Genomic DNA, 19,492 nt, shown 5'->3' on the forward strand with positions numbered 1-19,492 from the left:
TCCAATCATAATTCTCCCAAGTGTCAGGTGCGAGATAACTTCGAAAGGCATCACCAAGATGGAATGTCGGTGCCGTTGGCCTTGGCGGGAAACCTCTGCATGCGCAGTAAGACGGGCAGTTGAAACTCCAGAATCTTCCTCCAGCACAACAAACAGTCCCCTCCCAAATACCATGCCCTCCCTCCCCGTTTCAATGGCAGCCGAAGCAGCAGCAAAGCAGAGGCTGACATCCGGCCCTCCTCCGGAAGAAGGCGGTCAGACCTGGAAAAATGACAAAAAACAAACAAACAGATGAACAAGAAACGGAAAAGGAAAAACAGGGGGGGGGGAGAGAAAAAGTCAGGAACTAAGGCTTGTCAGGATAAGCAGAATAGAACTGGCGGAGCAACTCAGGGGCCCGGACATGAGACTTGTTCACCCACTCGCCATGGGATGGGGGAAAATGCTTCCAAGCCACCAGGTACTAAACCCGATTCCGCCGTCTGCGAGAGTCCAAAATTTCTCGAATCTCAAAATGCTGTTCACCATCAATCAACAGGGGGGCAGGTGGTGCATCCACCAGCGGATGTAAAGATGAAAAATGAAGAGGTTTAATGAGATTAACGTGGAAAACAGGATACACGCGGTTGAGGTGCTTGGGCAGCTGTAAGCGAACCGAAACAGGATTGATGACCTTGATGATAGGAAACGGGCCCACATACTTAGGCCCCAATTTCTTGGATTTTTGTGTAGCTTGAAGGAACTTCGTGGAGAGATAAACTTGATCTCCCACCTTGTAATCAGTAAGTTTAGCACGTTTCTTATCAGCCTGCTTTTTATGCCCATGATGCGCAGTGTCTAAAGCCCGAAGTGCCAAAGGCCAAACATGCCGTAGACGATCACTCCACTCAGAGATCGATGAAACTTGCGGCTGCTCACGAGGAACTTCGGGAATAGGAACAAAATCCTGGCCAGACACCACCCGAAAAGGGGTGAAACCAGTGCTGCTATGTACAGAATTATTATAAGCCACCTCTGCATGCGGTAACAAATCCACCCAATCATCCTGCTGGTAGTTGATGAAACAACGTAAATATTGCTCCAGAACAGAATTAGTCCTCTCATAAGCCCCATTAGTCTGAGGGTGATGGGCGGAGCTTAAGCCCTGGGCGGAGCCAATGCATTTAAGAAATTCCCTCCAGAACACTGAGGTGAATTGCACGCCCCTATCAGAAATGATGCAATCAGGTACCCCGTGCGGTAAATGTGAGAAATCAACAGTTTAGCGAGGGCTTTTGCAGAAGGAATCTTGGGGCAAGGTATAAAATGAACTTGCTTGGAGAACAAGTCAATAACTACCCATATGACCGTGTGCCCCTGGCTCTCAGGAAGCTCAACAATGAAGTCCATAGAAACCTCTTTCCACGGGGCGACAGGACAAGTACAGTCTGGAGCAAACCCTGTGGTTTTCCAGGCGAGCGTTTAGCGGCTGCACAAACGGGACAGCTGGTGACATAAAGCTCAATGTCCTTTTTCAAAGAGGGCCACCAAAACTGCCGTTTCACAAGATGTAGTGTCTTCACAAACCCAAAGTGCCCTGCCATCCTGGAATCATGAGCCCATTGGAGAACCACTAGATGAAGAGAGGCAGGGATGTAAAGCTTCGCCCCAATCCACGGAAAATCATCTCTCATGGTGCATTCACTTTGATGCTGCTGGAACCAATCATCATGAGGAAGGGCCTTCTTAAGATTGGAAAGAAAATCTTGAGACACGTCTACCTTAGAATGTGCTTGTTGTCTAGTAACCACAGGAGCAGCGAGGCTTGACGTAGGAACAACGGGCTGGACAACGCTGAGCTTAGAGCAGTTGTAGTGAGGGAGTCTGGACAAAGCGTCAGCCATGAAGTTCTTCCCCCCCCCCGGGATGTACTTCAGGGTGAAATTAAAACGATTGAAATGTTGAGCCCAGCGCATCTGCTTAGGGGAAAGTCTCCTGGGAGTTCTCAAAGCCTCCAAATTCTTATGGTCAGTCCACACCTCGAATGGGTGCTTAGCGCCCTCTAGGAAATGGCGCCATGTGGCCAAAGCCCAACAAACAGCAAATGCTTCTTTTTCCCAGATCGCCCAACGTCTTTCTGTGTCAGTGAGTTTGCGAGAGGTGTATGCACAAGGTTGTAATTTACCTTGATTGTTGGTTTGAAGTAATACGGCCCCCACCGCCACGTCGCTGGCATCAGCTTGAACCACGAATGGCTTGTCCATGTCCGGGTGCTTCAGAACCGGCTCCTCGGCAAAAAGTCGTTTCAACTTCTCAAAAGCAGCTTGACACTCCATGGTTCAATCCAACGGCTTGCTAGGCTTGGGTTTCGGCCCACCTTTGGACTTTAACAAGTTAGTGATGGGAAGTGCTATTTTGGCAAAGAAGGAATGAATTGACGATAGAAATTGGCAAAACCCAAAAATTTCTGCAACTGCCTGCGTGTATGAGGCGCCTCCCACTCACTGACCGCTTTGACTTTAGTGGGGTCCATCTCCACACCTGCGTGGGAGATGCGATAGCCAAGGTAGTCTATCTATCTTCTGGTGAAATTCACAATTTGGCATAAAGCTCCGCGTCTCGGAGTTTCTTTAGTACTGTGCGGACCAACTTGACATGTTCGTCATGTGTTTGCGTGTAAATAAGGATATCATCCAAATATACGATAACGCCCTTGTAGAGGTGGTCATGCAAAACCTCATTAATTAACTGCATGAAGACTGCAGGTGCCCCCTGCAGGCCAAAGGGCATTACACGGAACTGGAAACAACCCAGGGGGCAGTTGAAAGCCGTTTTCCACTCATCTCCCTCCTTAATCCAGATCCTATAGTATGCCACCCATCAGTCCAGTTTAGTAAAAATTCGGCCCTTCCCCAGCTGGGCCAGCATATCCTTCATCAGAGGCAATGGGTAGAGATTTTGGGCCGAGATAGAATTAAGATTTTTGAAATTAACACACAGACGGAGAGAGCCATCTTTCTTTTTTCTGAATAGCACAGGGTCAGCCACTTTGGGTCTGGCTGGTTCAATGAAGCCCCTCTCCAAGTTCTTGTCAATAAACTTCCTCATCTCCTCCATCTCCCTGGGTGACATAGAATATATCTGGGGTTTTGGAAGCGCCACTCCAGGCAAAATCTCGATGGTGCAATCAGTGGGTCTGTGGGGTGGAAGCTTATTGGAAGATTTTTCACTAAAAACTCCTCTTAGGTCCCAATATTCTTTTGGAATCTTCTCCTCCCCTTCAATTCTCTCCTGGCCCCTGGCGGCCAAAGTGGGGTTGGAGCCAGTAGGCTCTGAGGGTTTGACCTCCCCGTCTGGGGCTGCGCTGGTCGAATGTGCAGCCACCCCTCCCTCCAGTTAATGCGAGGGTTCCATTTACAAAGCCAGGGGAGTCCCAAAATAAGGGGTCTGTCCATCCCAGGTGCCACAATAAAAGAGATTAACTCTAGATGGGTTCCCATCTTCATTTCTAGAGGTTCAGTGTAAAAATGGGCGGGGGCCCCACCTGCAATGGAACCATCAATCTGGCAAAAAACAATAGGGGTTTTTAAAGTCCTCAACTTCAAGCCCAGTTTCTCAACCATTGCTGGACTAATCATACATCTGGAGCAGCCGGAGTCCAGGAGAGCTGAAAGCTGCTCCGTTTCACCAGCAGGTGGCACTCTTAACTCAATATGGGGCCTTTATTTGAACTCACCCAACGATGTGAGGTGTCATCATCGGATTCATCAGAGGAACTGGTGGTCATGTCCCCTTCCTCCTCCTCCAGCTGGAAACGCTTGGGAACATTCTCAGCAGCGCACGCAGCCTCTCTCTTCTTCCCCGGGGCCTTGCCCGCCTTTCCCTCCCTCTTGGTAGGGGGTGGAGCGGTCTGGGCCAGTTTAACGCGGCAATCCACGGCACGATGGCCTCCCTTCCCACAACGGAAGCACATGAAAGGCTTGGTCTTGTCGGCAAAGCTTCCCCTCCCTTCACTTCTGATGCGAACCGGGGCTTTTTGGGCTGAGGGACGATCTCTCAGCTTCTCTCTCTTTTGTGCGTTGAAGTCTAGCCAAATCTAACTCAACGTCTGCTGCATTTTCGTACCAAGCAGCAACTCGTCGGGGAAGGTGTCTGTTAACGCATTGCTGGTAAATGTCCTCATTCAATCCCAAGGCAAACTGATCCAAGTGGGCCTCTTCTGACCATCCCCTTATATAAGCTGATAGCTGTTGAAAATCCTGAACATATTCAGCCACTGGTCTATTTCCCTGCTTTAGGGCCATAAATTTCACCTTCCCGCGTTTCTCAATCAGCGGGTCATCAAACCTCCTCTTAAGTGCAGCCATAAAGTCATTAAAATTCCTCAGGAGAGGGGAATTGCATTTGTGTAAGCTCACCATCCAATCGGCTGCTTTTTCTTCCAATGAAAGTAAAACCATCCTCACTTTCATCTCATCTGTTTCTAAATCCGGACCATAAATTTCCATATAATTCCAAATTTGAATGACGAATAAACCCAACCTCTTGGGATCACCGTAATATTTTACTGTTAAGGGAGGGACTTTTGCCATTCGGTGTCTTCTGGGGGGGGGCTACTCTGGCAACAGCCCTGGCTGGGGGGGGGAGGTTGATTCTGAGTTTCCTTGCTCCCAACCTCCCTCGGCCTCTTCACCCTCCCTAAATTTATGCATGGAGTACCTTTGTTCCAATTCTTCCATTTGCTCCCTTTCCATCGCTCTCCCACGGGTCTTTCACTCGGACATAGCCTCCTCAAGGAGCCGTTTTGCCTCGGACAATCTGTAATCCTTGACCCCAGCTTCCTCCCATTCAGCTGGTTTCTTTTTCAGTCTCCTTCTGGTGACTCCTGGATCCAATTCTTCAGATTCCTCTTTTTGCCCAACACCCAAAGTCCATTGGGGGAGAACCGTAGGCTCTTCTACTCTTAGGCCAGCCAGCCTTTCAGGTAAAGATGGTTCTGCAGTTGCCCCTTCAGTGTCCTCTTCATCGCTTGCATGCAACGGCATTTTTCTTTGTTCCTTCTTGTGAGTACACCCCCCCACAGTAGGTTGAAACTCCTGGAGGGTTGTATTGTGAGACTTCGTTTATTGTCAGCACTTCTTCATTGGATAATCAGGAAAGAAAACCACAAGACTCCATTGATAGAAATCAAGTGTACTTTTACTAATTATAAATGAACAGAAGCATAGCAAAGCGAAGTCTGATTATTTAGGTGCAAAAGCGAATGATATATTGTATATCCCATTCCCCACCCCTTGGCATCCCATGCACAGTCCAATCATAATTCTCCCAAGTGTCAGGTGCGAGATAACTTCGAAAGGCATCACCAAGATGGAATATCAGTGCCGTTGGCATTGGCGGGAAACCTTCTCCGCATGCGCAGTAAGACCGGCAGTTGAAACTCCAGAATCTTCCTCCAGCACAACAAACAGTCCCCTCCCAAATACCATGCTCTCCCTCCCCGTTTCAATGGCAGCTGAAGCAGCAGCAAAGCAGAGGCTGACACTACTATATTTCTCTCTCTCTCTCTATTTCTCTCTCTCTCTCTCTCCTTCTCTTCCTTTATCTACCTAGCTACCTAACTACTCACTCTCTTTTCCTCCCTCCCTACTGTATTTCTCTCTTTTTCTCTCCCTCTCTATCCCTCTATCTACCTACCTACTTTAAAAAAAATGCCTCTTCAAAACCTGGGTGTGTCTTATACTCTGGTGAGTCTTATACTCTGAAAAATATGGGTATGCATATTTCTCACTCATCCACAGGTTTTTCACTTCATTCCATCATCGTCTTTATTCTAGTTATATCCATACACTTTTGTGATGTTCTGTAACACACTGTAGCAGCTTATATACTGTATCTCCTATCCTTAAGTCCACTTTACCTTTGTGAAATGTATCCTCTAATACTTTTTGACACAGGACTTATACTCTCTGCACTTTTACCATTTTCACTGTTTTCTTTCACTTCTTTCCTTTCCTTCTGCATAATCTTCCCCAAGAATATTACCAAATAATGTGCATCACACATTTAGAACTTCTCATTTTTATATTCTTTACAAAAATCTATTGGAAACAAGGGTTTTTTAAAACAGGTATTCCACATAAACCATTCTCTTCCTTCTTGAGGGAAGACCCATCACCTGGATTTGTTAAAGTGTTATCATGAACATACACATATTAAGACTTGACACTTATTAAGGAAGAAGATTCTGTAAAAGCAGTAGGCATCAGAATGATTTAAAAAAAAAAAAATTAATGCAGCGTTTATAATTTGAATTGAATTTGAATTTAATAAAATTTATATGCCGCCCAATCCCGTAGGACTCCGGGCAGCTTACAAATACAAAAATAAAGTCAAAAACTAAAATATAGGGAAAAGAAAAGATAGATTTAAAAACAACACACCATACACTCAGTCCTAGATGGGGCTGGACCTCATTTTGGGGTCAACAGCCCCAAGCCTGCTGGAAAAGCCAGGTTGTAGTGGCTTTTCGGAAGGCTGAGAGAGTGGGAAGGGTCTGGATCTCCGCGGGCAGCATTTCCCAGTCGACGGCACCCGGAGGAGGCCCAGCCTGTGAGATCTTATAGGTCATTGGGAGGTATGTGGCAGGAGGCGGTCCCGCAGATATCCAGATCCCAAGCCATGTAGGGCTTTAAATGTAATAACCAGCACCTTGAAGCGCGTTCGGAGACCTATGGGAAGCCAGTGCAGCTCGCGGAGGATAGGTGTAACATGGGTGTATCTAGGTACACCCGATATTGCTCGCGCAGCTGCATTCTGGACCAACTGTAGTCTCCGAACACTCTTCAGGGGCAGCCCCATGTAGAGCGCATTGCAGTAATCAAGCGTAGAGGTGACGAGGGCATGAGTGACCATTTGAAGTGCCTCCCGGTCCAGGTAGGGCCGCAACTGGTGCACCAGGCGAACCTGGGCAAAAGCCCCCCCTGGTCACAGCTGACAAGTGGTGTTCTAATATCAGCTGCGAGTCCAGGACGACACCCAAGTTGCGGACCCTCTCTGAGGGGTGTAGAGTTTCACCCCCCAGGCTGAGAGATGGAATATCTGGACCGTCCTTGGGGGGCAACATCAATAGCCACTCGGTCTTTCTGGATTGAGTGCCAGCTTGTTTACTCCCATCCAGACCCTATAAATAGTGCATTCAGCTAGATATGACAATCAATATCATCCTTCTTTTTAATCAGGATGTTAAGTCACCTTTAAAGCCTTCCTCCTCTCCTGGGCCAGATTAAGGCCAATTGATGCCCTAATAACAGTCCAACAATGGCCCTTTCATTGCTTAATTGACAATACATGAAGACTCAATGACTTCTAAAGGTGAAATAACAGATTAAAAATTTACTTATATCCCAGGCTACCTCCCAAGATAGATTGTACTACTAAATTAAACATTGGGTTTCCCCCCACCTCCCGAAAAACTGTTTTGACACAAAATAGCAGCAGGCAATACAAGCATATTATTTAGTTATATGCAGGACCATAAAAAGGTGCAAATCTTCAACTCTTTTTATGCAATGCTTAATAAAACTGCCATGAAGGAAAATGCAAATAGAAACGTTTATTGAAAACTAAAGCCAAGTGAGGCAGTGAAAAGAGTTACAGAGCATGACAGCTAGGGGAAAGCTCTCAGTGGGACTTCCCTACCCTTGGTGCCCTAAGCATATGCCTATTTTGCTTAATGGTTGATAGGGGCAGCCCTTTCTGCAATATAATATAGCACACCTGCTTGTAACTCTTTCCCAAGAATATGTGAACGAGGAGAGGGAAACACTCAATTATTTTCTCTTTGGTCTGCATTCCACAAGATGGCACCAGCATCTAATACATTCACCCACAAGCAGTGTTTACCTTTTAAAGCCAGCCACCCATAACAGATTAAGGGATTAAATATTTGTCTCTAAAAGACCTGGCCTTTCACGCCCACATCAATTTATGCGCCAGAGCGGGCTATTGCCGTTACAAAAGACATTCAGACTATAAAGTGCACAATAGATGTCAACTTATTCTTCGTCTGTCTTTCTTGAGCACCTTATAAACAGCTGCGAGGAGCTGTTCTAACCAGATCACTCACTGACTGTCATGTGATGTCTTTCTCAGCCTCAGGAAAAAAAATGGCCTCTGCCTGTTGTTTTTTCTCCAACCACAAGAGAGTGACGTTGTTTTATTAACCAGCATTTATTTTCCTAACAAGTGTCTTTTGTGCGGCTTCTGCGCAGGGAGGCTTATCACTGATCTCCATTGCAAATAAAGCACTGTGTCTATTTATGGTCATGGCTTAAAGAACAGCACAGCTCATGTACCATATTAGAACTGTTTGAAAAAGAGCCAAAATACAGGGGTCAGGTTTCCTGTGCTACAAGCAACCTAAGTAAGAATGCAATATACCAGCACCATCTCCCCAGCCTTGTTTGCAAAATAGCCTGGCAATTGCTAATATACTAGTCCCTGTTCATATTATCACTGATTAACTCGGACAAGTGTTTTCTAACATTTTAGAATACACTTATGGCAGGTGGTATGGGTGCAGCATGTCAGATAGGGATTTTTTTTTTCTTCCAAAAAGTTGGGACATTTGAGATTGCCAGTTTGATTATGTTCCAATTTGGTTCAAAATAAGTGAGTAGGTCAAAGAGGATTTCAGAATGTTGATTAGCAACTTTATGTAGAATAGAGTTAATGATTGATGTTACAGTGACTGAGGATTGTTATGAAATAGAATCTCTGGGGATGCATTTCAAGTTTTTCTAGGACAGAACAATTGATCTGGATAATAAGATGTGTCTAAACACCTCTAGTGGTTAGGAAGTGGGGGAGACATGGGGCACTCTGGATAAATTAATATAAACTCGATGAAGCCCTAAACTATGATGATTAATGAAACTGACATGAGTATTTCTCTCTTCGTAGCATCTGCCATTGATTGGAACATTTTGTGCAATTTAATGAAAAAGGGGGATTTTGGTGCCCAAAATATACTTTTTGTTCTTATTTACGTAACAACTAACATGGAAATGTTTGACTTTGCATAAGAGTGACTACTAAACTCAAAGTTTGAACCACTTTGTACAACATATATCTAATGCCATCCCAAAGCGGATTATTTCGCAAGTACTATTTCAATAGTACTTCAGCTATTTAGAAAGCTAACTGAATCCCAACATTGTTTAATAAATTGGCTAGATAGAGATCTATAGTCTCTTGGACATCTTCATATATGCAGTTTTCCTGACCAAATAATCCAAAACCCAAATATGAGCCCTGTAAAGGTTTAGCTACTGCTGATTATTGATATCATCTTAAAATAAATTGCTGCAAAATTTCAATGCTTCTCTAATTTTGCTGTGTATGCTACATAATACGCTGTACACAAACATAACAAATCCTAATATAATTGTAATGCAGTTAGCAGCAAATGCAAAGCCAACTACATGTGACTCAAAACATTGCTTTCTTGCTCAATTGTCCTTGACACCATATTCCTTGTTTTGTTGATATACAATAGGAATGTTTTAAAATGATTGTAGTATTACGATCAAAGCGTATAAGGCATGAAAATGCTGTCAAATGCAGTTCCCTGCCTCAAAGCTTACTGCTAGTCATCCATCATCCAAGAGCAATTTATCTCATTCTAATGGGTACAAAGCAGCATTTCTGTGACATTACACAAAACATTGTTCTGGATAACACAGACAGAGCCCAGTGTCCATATTGTAGGAAGATAAAGCATGATGAAAAATGTTGCTTTTGGGGAATCCATTAAATACAGCTAAATTCAAGGAAGCAGTTTTAAATGTTTCACCAGATAATATACCCCAGCTTGATACAAATCCTAGTGCACACATAATTCAGTGAAATTTAATATAGCAGTTGATATACTGCCAGGCTGTCTAATATTCTGGTTAGAAATATTAGAAAATTATAATTGACACTTGCACTTTGAAGTTGTTTCAGTATAAGAGGGGCATCTGTAAATGCTTGCCCAACACCTTAAAAATAATTTTGAAAGTGAGATATCAGGTCAGTGTTTAACTGCTGCAGCTTTGTTAAACATTATGTTAAATACCTGATCTTGTACTGATCACAGAAAGTAGGGAACAGCTTTCTTTTCCCACTAAGAGAAAGTGAAATAAAATATATTATTGATTTAAATATTTTACTATCCCCATGAGAAAATACATAAAATTATTCTTTTAGTATCTGCGTCCGAGCTTTAGACCGTAATACAATTAGTTCAATTTTTTTAAACAAAACATTTTTCCCAATGTGTGTTCTGCTTTTCATCTTTCTATAATGAAAACTTATGATTTTAGTGCAATGTAGGTTTTTCAAACAAAAAATGGCTAAGGGCACTTTTATCTTGATGCAAGAAAGATGGAACAAAAGCTACAACATGCTTATTTTATGAAGCCTTTTCACATAAGTAAGAAATACATGTGCATGAAGAACAAAGTCTTATTGAGAGTACTTGTGAGAGTATTTATAAAATTAAAGTTTAATAGATAAATAGAATAAATACTTTATGCATCATAATTCTGGACAACTACATTTATAGCGAGTAAGTTGGCAAAATCACAAGTTGTTGCCTCTTGGCAAATTCCACTTTTGATAAAATCACACAGGCATGTTACAATGTTACTTATGAGACTGTGATGTCATAATTAGATTTAAATCCTTTTACCTTCTGCACTGATCATGACATATAGCACACAATGGTGTCAAGTAAATACTCCTTCAGAATGTTCACACAACCCAACAGCTCAAGTTAAAAAGGGTCATATGTACTAAATATTCGGAGGGGGAAATTGAAGGGGTAGGCAAGAAAAAGAAGTTTAGGAAAAAGAATTGGGAACTATACCTAGGAAAAAGTTAAAGCCTTTAACTTTTTTATGGACACTGGCAACTTAAAATAAATTAATAAGTAGGTTCTCAGAAAAAAAATGTACAAAAATACTGTCAAATTTCCCCAAAAGCTTTCAACACAGTAGTTCTTTCCCCCTATGTATTGAATAAACCATGTAAGCACATTACCAAAGTAAAAAGATGTTGAAAATAAAAGCCAGCAAAGTCCCCTCCCACCGCCATTCCATTCACACTATCTTTTTGTCTGTACAAATGGGGGAGAAGAACAGTCAGCAGAGTTTAAGTAACAGTATTATTTTTCCTGAAGAGGGAAGGTTTGGCCCACATTTGCTAAGCTTCCACTTTAGCAGACTAAAAATTAGCATCACTCCAATGCATAGTTCAAAACAAAGGAAGAGGGCAGTATTTGCGCAGGAATCTATCCTGAAGTTCGTGCAATCAACTAACACATTTTTAAAAATCTTTTTTTTAAACTCAGAATCTGAATGCAGTTCTACTCATTTGAAACGTAACTTGCAGAATATCCACAAGATTATTTTGCCAATGTTTGCATGTAGTCACTGACAGAACTGCCAGGTTAGCAGGGAAGAAATTAAGCAGAGAATAGAGACACTGAGGGATATGAAAGATGGGTACAGTTAAAAATTATTATAGGTTAGGGGGGACAAAAATGGGTGGCCAAGCTTAAAAATAAAAAAAGTGGTGGTAGCAAACAGAAAATAAGAAAAATTATACAAGCTTATATTTTACTCTGCTTCCCAGGTTCCTACAAGCCTTTGAAATACTGTCTCTAGAGGGAATGTTTTCATTCATACATATGGAAAAAAAGGTCCTTTGTTTTGCACAAAAGTCAGCAGCTCACTCTGCTAGACTGCTGTTTGCAAACGAAGTCTGTCATGAAATCAAACTCATTCTGTCCCAGCCAAAGCTCGGGAAGCTCCTTGATGCGATCCAAGCCCATTTCTACAACTAAGGACATCAGGACCTCCTCGTCAATGAAGTCTGTGTCAATGACATTGGGAGGCAGCATTGCTGCAGGGACGTGGGGCACAGAAGCAGGGACACTGCCATTGCCCCCGCCAGCCCCACTGCTGCTGTGCTTGGGGTTGCAGTCCCGAAAATGCTGGGTTGCTCCATTGAGCTGATGGTTGGCAGGAAGTAAATCCGGCATGTAGTGGTTGTGAGGGTAAGGATGGTGACTGAAGTACTGGTTGTTCAGCTTCTGCAACTGCATGCTGGCTGTTAAGGGCCCGCCTTGAGGGGCCACCGTCGGTGCCATAAACTGGGAATTATTAAACCTCGCTGTCGGCGGCATGCTGCCAGCAGGGTGTCCCCCGTTCACGTTCCCTGGCCCCATGGCATGCCTGATCCCACTGTTTGTGTTCATATTTCCTCCTCCGTAATGGAGATGGTCGCTCATCAAGGCACTGAAGGCGTGAGGCTGCTGCTGCTGGTGGTGATGGGTTGGAAAGGGTCCCATTCCCATGCGATGCGCCGGATGGTGGTGAAGCCCAGTGGTTCCATCCGGGAAGCGCCCATGGTTCATGGCCATCATGTGCTCTGCCATTTCCAGCCTTCAGAAAAGTTAATATTTACAGAGAAAGAGATCAACATTTATATGCCTGCCTGTGCGCCCTCCCGCCCCTGACGCTCTCTCCCCGCTATTTCTGCCTAGGAAGTCGCCTCTCCACCCTTCCCGCCCCCCTCCAGCCCACTCGGTCCTTTTCTCCTTCCAGAGACAGTCTTCCCAATTCGCCGGCACTGGCAAGCGGGGAAGGCGCCTTAGGCACCATCGCCGGCTGGCAGCCGCCCTCCCCTCCGCCACAACTCGCGCACACTTAGGCGCTCCCCGGCTCCTTTTTCTTTTCCCGCTCTCGCTCCATTTATCATCCGTCCCCCTTTTGATCGGCAAACGCCGGTCCACGCTCGTAACGCTCATGCAAACAAATCCACGCGTGTGGTCGCGGAAAAAGCCTTACGTAAGAACCACAGAGGGGAGAGCGAGCGAGCGCTGTCCGACCTTCCCGCTCTCCTTGTCAGCAACTTTGGGAATTAAAGTCCGCCAGGACCGCTTGTGATATAAGAACAAGTGGATTACCAGCTCCCGCGGAAGCCTCTTCCCTCCCCCGCCTCGGGCATGCCTTCCCGTGCCTCCAGTCCTCGGTCCGGAGCTTCGTGCAGGGAGCGCGAGAAAGCCCACCGCTCACCTCACACTCTTGCTCGCTTTCTTCCTTCGCTCCCAACGCGCTGCTAGACCCAATCAGCAAAAATCGCCCAGCATAGAGCAGGCGACGGTCCGGTTCTTCTCTGTGCTTGTCCCGGCGGAAGGTGGCGATTAATTCTTCTGGCTGCTGGGCATACAGACTCGAAGCCGCGGCTTCCCCTGCTCGGCGAGTTTCTCATCAGCCCTTGCCAACAATGAGCTGTATTCCTTACCCCGCTTTGGCCACAGCTAATATAGGATTTCAAAAGGGAGGAGCGAAAAGCCTTCGCAGGCAACCAGAAGTAAAACCTGGAGCAAAGCAAGGAAAACAAGCCAGGCGGAACTGGAAGGAATCCAGAGCGCCCCGTTGTTCTTGCGGGCTCCGGGCCACGTGTGGCATCGGCTTGGCCCTCAGATCAGCGCGGACGCGAAGGGATTTCGAGTGCTGACGCGAGTGGTCAAGACTGGATCGGGCGCCGAGCGAGAAATGCGTGGCCCGTCACCCGGCAAACGGCCCTTTTGCTTCTAATTGAGCCATCAGTCCGATCACTCGTTTATCGCTCACCATTAGGCGCTGCTGCTGCTTCCCTGCCCCCCCCCCCCGTGGGATATTCAAAACGGGCGTTTATTTCTTTTCCCCTCTGGCCGCGCCTCCTTCCTCCTCCAGACTTGGTAAGGCTCTTTGGAAGCTCCAGGTTACCCCGAGAGGAGCCCAAAGACCGGGTGCCCGGTTCCCCTCTGCACGAAGAGCGTCCCAACTTCGCTCCAGACTTTTCGGCAAGGCGCGGGCGCGCACCCGCCAGTCCCACTTTAGCCTTGGTGGAGGCGCGTGTCCCGCCGGAGACACGCAGGATCCGATCCGCGCTTTCGAAGTGACAACGCGGCTTTGCCGTGGACATTTTGCAGTTTACCTCTCCGGGTGGCTTTGGCGTTCACACGCAGGCTCCGCAAAACAAACGCCGCGATCACCGGACTGAAGTCCTTGCTGCCCTGCCTGCCTGCCGCTCCCGCCATTCCTTTTCATAAACCGTCCTCACAAGCCATTTAAGTCGGAGTGTCGGTGGGGATATAGAGTGGGGTAGGAAAGGCGGGTCTGGCCCCGGGTTTAAGCCACCTTCTTGCTACTACAGTCAGCAAGCAAGTTGATATTGCTGGGAAAGCAGGCAAGGCAATAATTGCTCTGTAAATGAAGCGCGTCCCCTCCTACGGGTTTCCTTCATCTGCGCGCCCTCTTGGGAGACTTACCAACGAAGTTAATAAACAGCCGGTAGCACCGGAATAGCAGAGCTGCCCGTCCCTGGGGTAGCCTCGCAAATACGGGGCAGGCAGGGTGGTGTAAGCAGACTCCTAAGACCATCCATACGGAACTTTTCCTAGGGACCCTCGACCACACTAGATGCATAGTTATATACCTTGGATATCAACTCCCATCATCCTAAATAGCAGAGTTAAGGATTATGGAATTTGGAATTCATGACCTCTCAGAAAACCGGGATTAGACAGCATTGCTATGGTTTCCAGATGGAAGGGGTCGCTACAGTATGGCTGTCTCATCATCAGTAATTAGGGAGTGGGAGCTAGGGTCACACACTCTCAGAACTGAGCAGTGGAAGGGTATGGTAGAGGTCATCTAGTCCAACTTCTTGCTTAATGCAGGATCTATAAGGTATAAGCAGTAACTGCTGCTGTCTTCTTCAACCTGGTAGTTACTGATATATTGAAGGACAGCTGCTATTGTCAATATTTATATAAGTACAATTTCAGAATGCGCAACATTCCATAATAGCTTTGCAAATACTCTTCGCTTAGATTTATTTATTTATTCATTCATTCAATTTATATGGCCGCTGGTTTCAAATAAGTGATTTTGAACAGCTAACAGCAATTTTAAAAAAAGCAAAGAAAAAGAGAACAAAAGTAAAAAGTAAATAGACAATCAGCATCACAGATTTTTTTTAAAAAAGAAATCAATATGAGCACAATACAAATATTTCAACAAAATTAATTTACAGGGCCCAACACATGCTCTGCTTACTTTGCCTGACAACAGTGAGCAGAGTTTCCTGATTCAGGAAAGGGCACACTGCAGATGGTTTTCTGGTTACTAACATTAAAAGGGGGAGCTATGAGTTCAGCAGGACCTCAAAATTGTGCAACCCACAAAGAATAGGAAATGGAAATTCCCCAGAATTGAGGGGACCTTGAACCAAAAACCAAGCAGTCTGGTAAGATAGAGTTGAAATTTGTTCTGCCCGATTCACCCCCGCCCCCAACCTCCAGACCAGTGGTGGATTTAAAATTTTTACTACCAGTTCTGTGGGCGTTCTTGGCTTGGCATGGCAGGGGAAGGATACTGTAAAATTTCCATTCCCTCCCTACTCCAGGGGAAGGTTACTGAAAATCCCATTTCCTCCTGATAAGCTGGGACTTGGGAGGCAGAGAATAGATGGGGGCGGGGCCAGTCAGAGATGGTATCTAGAGACTTCCTGGGCGGGACTTGCTGATGGTGGCAGCTTAACAGAGCTGCCCCCGGGTTTCTGGTCGCGTTATCTGCCTAGACATCTGGCAGATACCTCACTCTTCAGGCAAAAAAGAGGGGGAGAGAGATCCAGCTGGTAAGAGCTTTTCCTTTGAAGTTTGCAGCTTTTTTGGCTGCGAAGAGAAGGGGGGCCAGCCGAGGCTGAATCATTATCTCCGTGCCGGAAATCCCTAGCTGTTTTTTTCACAGCTCAAAGCAAGATACCTCCACTTAGGACAATATTTGAACTATTTATCTGAATTTAATACAAGCAGAGTCCGTATCTGAGAACCTTATCTGCTTTTTTAAAAAAAAATCCTAGCTTCATTTTTACAAGAGCTTCCTTCTTGTACTTGTTTTTTTTTTTTTAAAAAAAATAAGCTCCTAAAATGGCAATTGTGCATTCTCTGTAACAATGCCACATTCCTAATTCTTCTGCAAGAACAGTGATAAAAAAGCTCAAAGGGAGGAACAGCCGGCCAGCAGTTTCTTACTAATTAGTTTCACTTCTCTGAAGAATTTACAAGACTTTCTTTTTATCAACTTTGTTAATATATATTTCTGATATAGAGAAGTCAAAAATGGCGCTGAATATGCCGAGCTGCTTCGTCTTTTTTCCCCTTTTTTTTCTTTTTTGAAATCCTTTGAAAAATTCTAAAGAGCTAATAAAGGGGTGATTTAATACCCTTTTTTTTCGTAAGCTGCATAGCGAGCCAGTAGAGTTTGATTAATTGCTTGAAGGTAAGACTTACAATGGCATCAAAATTAAATCCTGGGGGGAAACATCCTCCTAGAAGCACATCCCCGATACCTGGCACAAAGTTGCCCCCTACTGGAGATGTGCTAATGAAAGAACTTTTTTTGGAAACCTTCAGACAATTCAAAGAGGAGATAAGGGACGAATTAAAAGAGTTTAAGGTGGATTTATATGGTAAACTTGATACTAGGATTGCCAAAATAAATGATGATATGCTGGGACTTGTAACTGTATTGACAGAACATGTTTCTGGAATTGAAGATAACCTAGAGGTTCTTAATGAAGCTAATACCAATTTGACATCCAAAACTGAGGTGGTGCAACAAAAAGTTGAAAACGCTGAAAAACAAATTATTATGATACAGTTCAGGCAGATGGAGCTTGCATTAAGAGTCAGGGGGGTTGCATGAGGATAAAACAGGAGAACTTGAAACAGATTTTTTCAGAGGCTTTTGACCGTCTGGTGGGAAGACCGGGGTCCAACTTTGACTGGCAGATTGATAAAATTTATCGCGTTAATTCTTGGGCGGCAAAGCAGAAGCAACTCCCCCGAGATGTAGTCATATACTTCGCCACAAGAGAGTTCAGAAACATGATACTACAAGAGTCCTATAACACCAGGCTTCAAATTGGCGACCAGGATTTGATTGTCTTGAAAGAAATACCACCTCAAATGCTAAGAGCCAGGAGAGACTATGCTTTTCTAGTGGAAGAACTCAGAAACCGTCAGATACAGTATAGATGGGATGTGCCATTTGGTATTATAATTACATTTGACAAGCAAAGATATCGTTTCAACTCTGTATGGAAAGCTCGAGATTTCTATCACAATATTCTGAAGGTGGGACACCCTGCACCATCTGGATCTGGAGAAAGACCACAAGAAGGACAAGGTATACAGCAACCACACAACTACCAGACAAGACGCACCAGCTCCCCCTCCCGGAAGGACAAGGTGTCATGGAACAAAGACCTAGCCATATGACTACCAGACGAATGGAAAAACAAGCTACAATGCAACAACCTCAACAATCACTGGCCATTGATCAAGGAGTTACAGCAACAAGCTCAGAAGCCATGGGAGGAGCTAGGCCAAAGGTTAAACAGGCCATGCAGGAGGCTCTAAAAAAGCTTCAGGCAACCAAAAATGACAACTAAGATTTTGACATGGAATGTCAATGGACTGAACTCTCCACAGAAGAGAAAGAAAATATTTCACTATCTTAAACAGTTCAAGAATGATATAATTTGTCTGCAAGAAACCCATATCAAATCAACTGATCAAAAATATTTGTTTAACCCCAAACTTGGTCAACATTTTGTGACCTCTGCTATGGAAAAGAAAAATGGTATAGTTGTATACTTAAGAAAAGACATTAAGGCTGAACTAATTGAAGCAGATCCCTTTGGAAGATATATCGCGCTAGACTTAATCTTAGAAGGGAAAAAGACATTACTTTTGGGAATTTATGCTCCTAATCAACAGCAAGACGGATTTTATAGAAATCTTCATGCTAAATTAGTACAGTGGGACTATAAGTCTTGTATACTATTGGGTGACTGGAACGGCGTGATTGACACTAAAAGAGATAAGAAGACCTCTCGCCCAAATACTAAAATGCGAGCTAAGCTACCCAAACCTTTTCTTGACATGATGGACGACTTTGAATTGAGAGATATTTGGCGAGAAAGAAACGCAGAGGAATATGATTTCACCTTCTTTTCTGATAGACATCAATCCTTTTCAAGGATTGATTTTATACTAATCACTAATGATTTACTTTCTAGGGTGAAGAAGACAAAGATTGTGGCGAGGGTCCTTTTGAATCATAACCCAGTTTGGATGGAATTGGGAAGGGTAGTGCAGGCAAGAAGGTCTTGGAGGCTGAATGAAAACTTATTCAGATATGAAAAGTACATTAATGATTGTAAAAAATTGTTATCTGAATACTTTATTCTGAATATGAATAAGGGTACACCTATGGAATTTGTATGGGATGCAAGCAAAGCGTATATGAGAGGAGTACTGATGAATATAAACAAAATACATAGACATAAACAAGGGCAAAAACGAAAAGAATTGGAAGAGGAAATTAAAGGGAAAGAGTTGGAGTTAACATTGAATCCAGGCGATACAAAGGTTAAGGAAGCAATTACCATATTAAAATCCCAATTTGATATGTTGATCTCTGACCAGGTAGCCACTAGTTTATTATATGCAAAACACAACACTTTTTGTAACGCAAATAAACCGGGCAGATGGTTAGCTTATCAGATTAGGGAAAAAAAGGAAAATTCGAAATGTAACCAAATTGATTTATAGAGGGAAGGAGGTGTTTCAAACAGGAGGAGATTCAAAAGGCATTTCGGGAATTTTTACAGAATTGTATAAAGGGGACAAAATTAAGGGTTTAGATATAGACAAATACTTAGATAAAGAGAAAATACCCCTAGTTAGAGAAGAGTACAGGCAAAAGTTGAACCAACCAATAACCTCAGGGGAAATCTTGCAGGTAATTAAACAACTAAGTTAGGGAAAGCACCAGGCACAGATGGCTTGACAGCGGTTTACTATAAAAACTTACAGTTAGAAATGGTAGAACCTCTTAGAGAATTATTTAATAAGATTCAAACGGAAGGTAAAGTGCCCCCATCTTGGAAGACAGCGTTTATATCTTTGATACCCAAAGAAGATCAAGATACTACCCAACCAAAAAATTATAGACCTATACTTAATGTAGATTATAAAATTTTACTAAAATACTAGCAATAGGTTAATGGTGGTTATTCAACAATGATACATACCGACCAACAGGTTTATACAGGGGAGACAGATGAAGAGTAATGTTAGACTAATTATTAATGCATTAGAATATTTGGGAAAGAACAACCAAATCCCTGCTGCGTTCATATTTCTGGATGCTGAGAAGGCCTTCGATCGAGTTAACTGGCAATTTCTGCTGAAGATATTGCAAAAAATGCAGATAGGAGATAGCTTTTTACGGTCAATTAAAGCAATATACCAACAGCAAACAGCTCAAATCATAGTCAACGGAAGTTTAACAGACCGTTTTCAAATCGGAAAAGGTACAAGACAGGGCTGTCCTTTGTCCCCACT

At 44.0% G+C, this 19,492-nt stretch overlaps 1 protein-coding gene across 2 annotated transcripts; it reads right to left on the reverse strand.

Moving 5' to 3' along the window:
- Window positions 1-10,504: 10,504 nt before the first annotated feature.
- CITED2 (Cbp/p300 interacting transactivator with Glu/Asp rich carboxy-terminal domain 2) lies at window positions 10,505-13,695 on the reverse strand. Of its 2 annotated transcripts, none has more exons than XM_032216268.1 (2): window positions 13,104-13,695; window positions 10,505-12,470 (listed from the first exon to the last, which is right to left on the reverse strand). In XM_032216268.1, the coding sequence occupies exon 2, from the start codon at window positions 12,461-12,463 to the stop codon at window positions 11,747-11,749; it is 717 nt and encodes a 238-aa protein (XP_032072159.1). In that variant the 5' UTR covers window positions 12,464-12,470; window positions 13,104-13,695; the 3' UTR covers window positions 10,505-11,746. The 2 variants fall into 2 exon arrangements, with proteins under 2 accessions (XP_032072159.1, XP_032072158.1); XM_032216267.1 differs by lacking the exon at window positions 13,104-13,695 and adding an exon at window positions 12,995-13,097.
- Between the last annotated feature and the right edge of the window lie 5,797 nt (window positions 13,696-19,492).

The sequence above is a fragment of the Thamnophis elegans genome, chromosome 4 (genome assembly GCF_009769535.1).
Source record: "Thamnophis elegans isolate rThaEle1 chromosome 4, rThaEle1.pri, whole genome shotgun sequence".
In the NCBI taxonomy this organism is placed as follows: domain Eukaryota; kingdom Metazoa; phylum Chordata; class Lepidosauria; order Squamata; family Colubridae; genus Thamnophis; species Thamnophis elegans.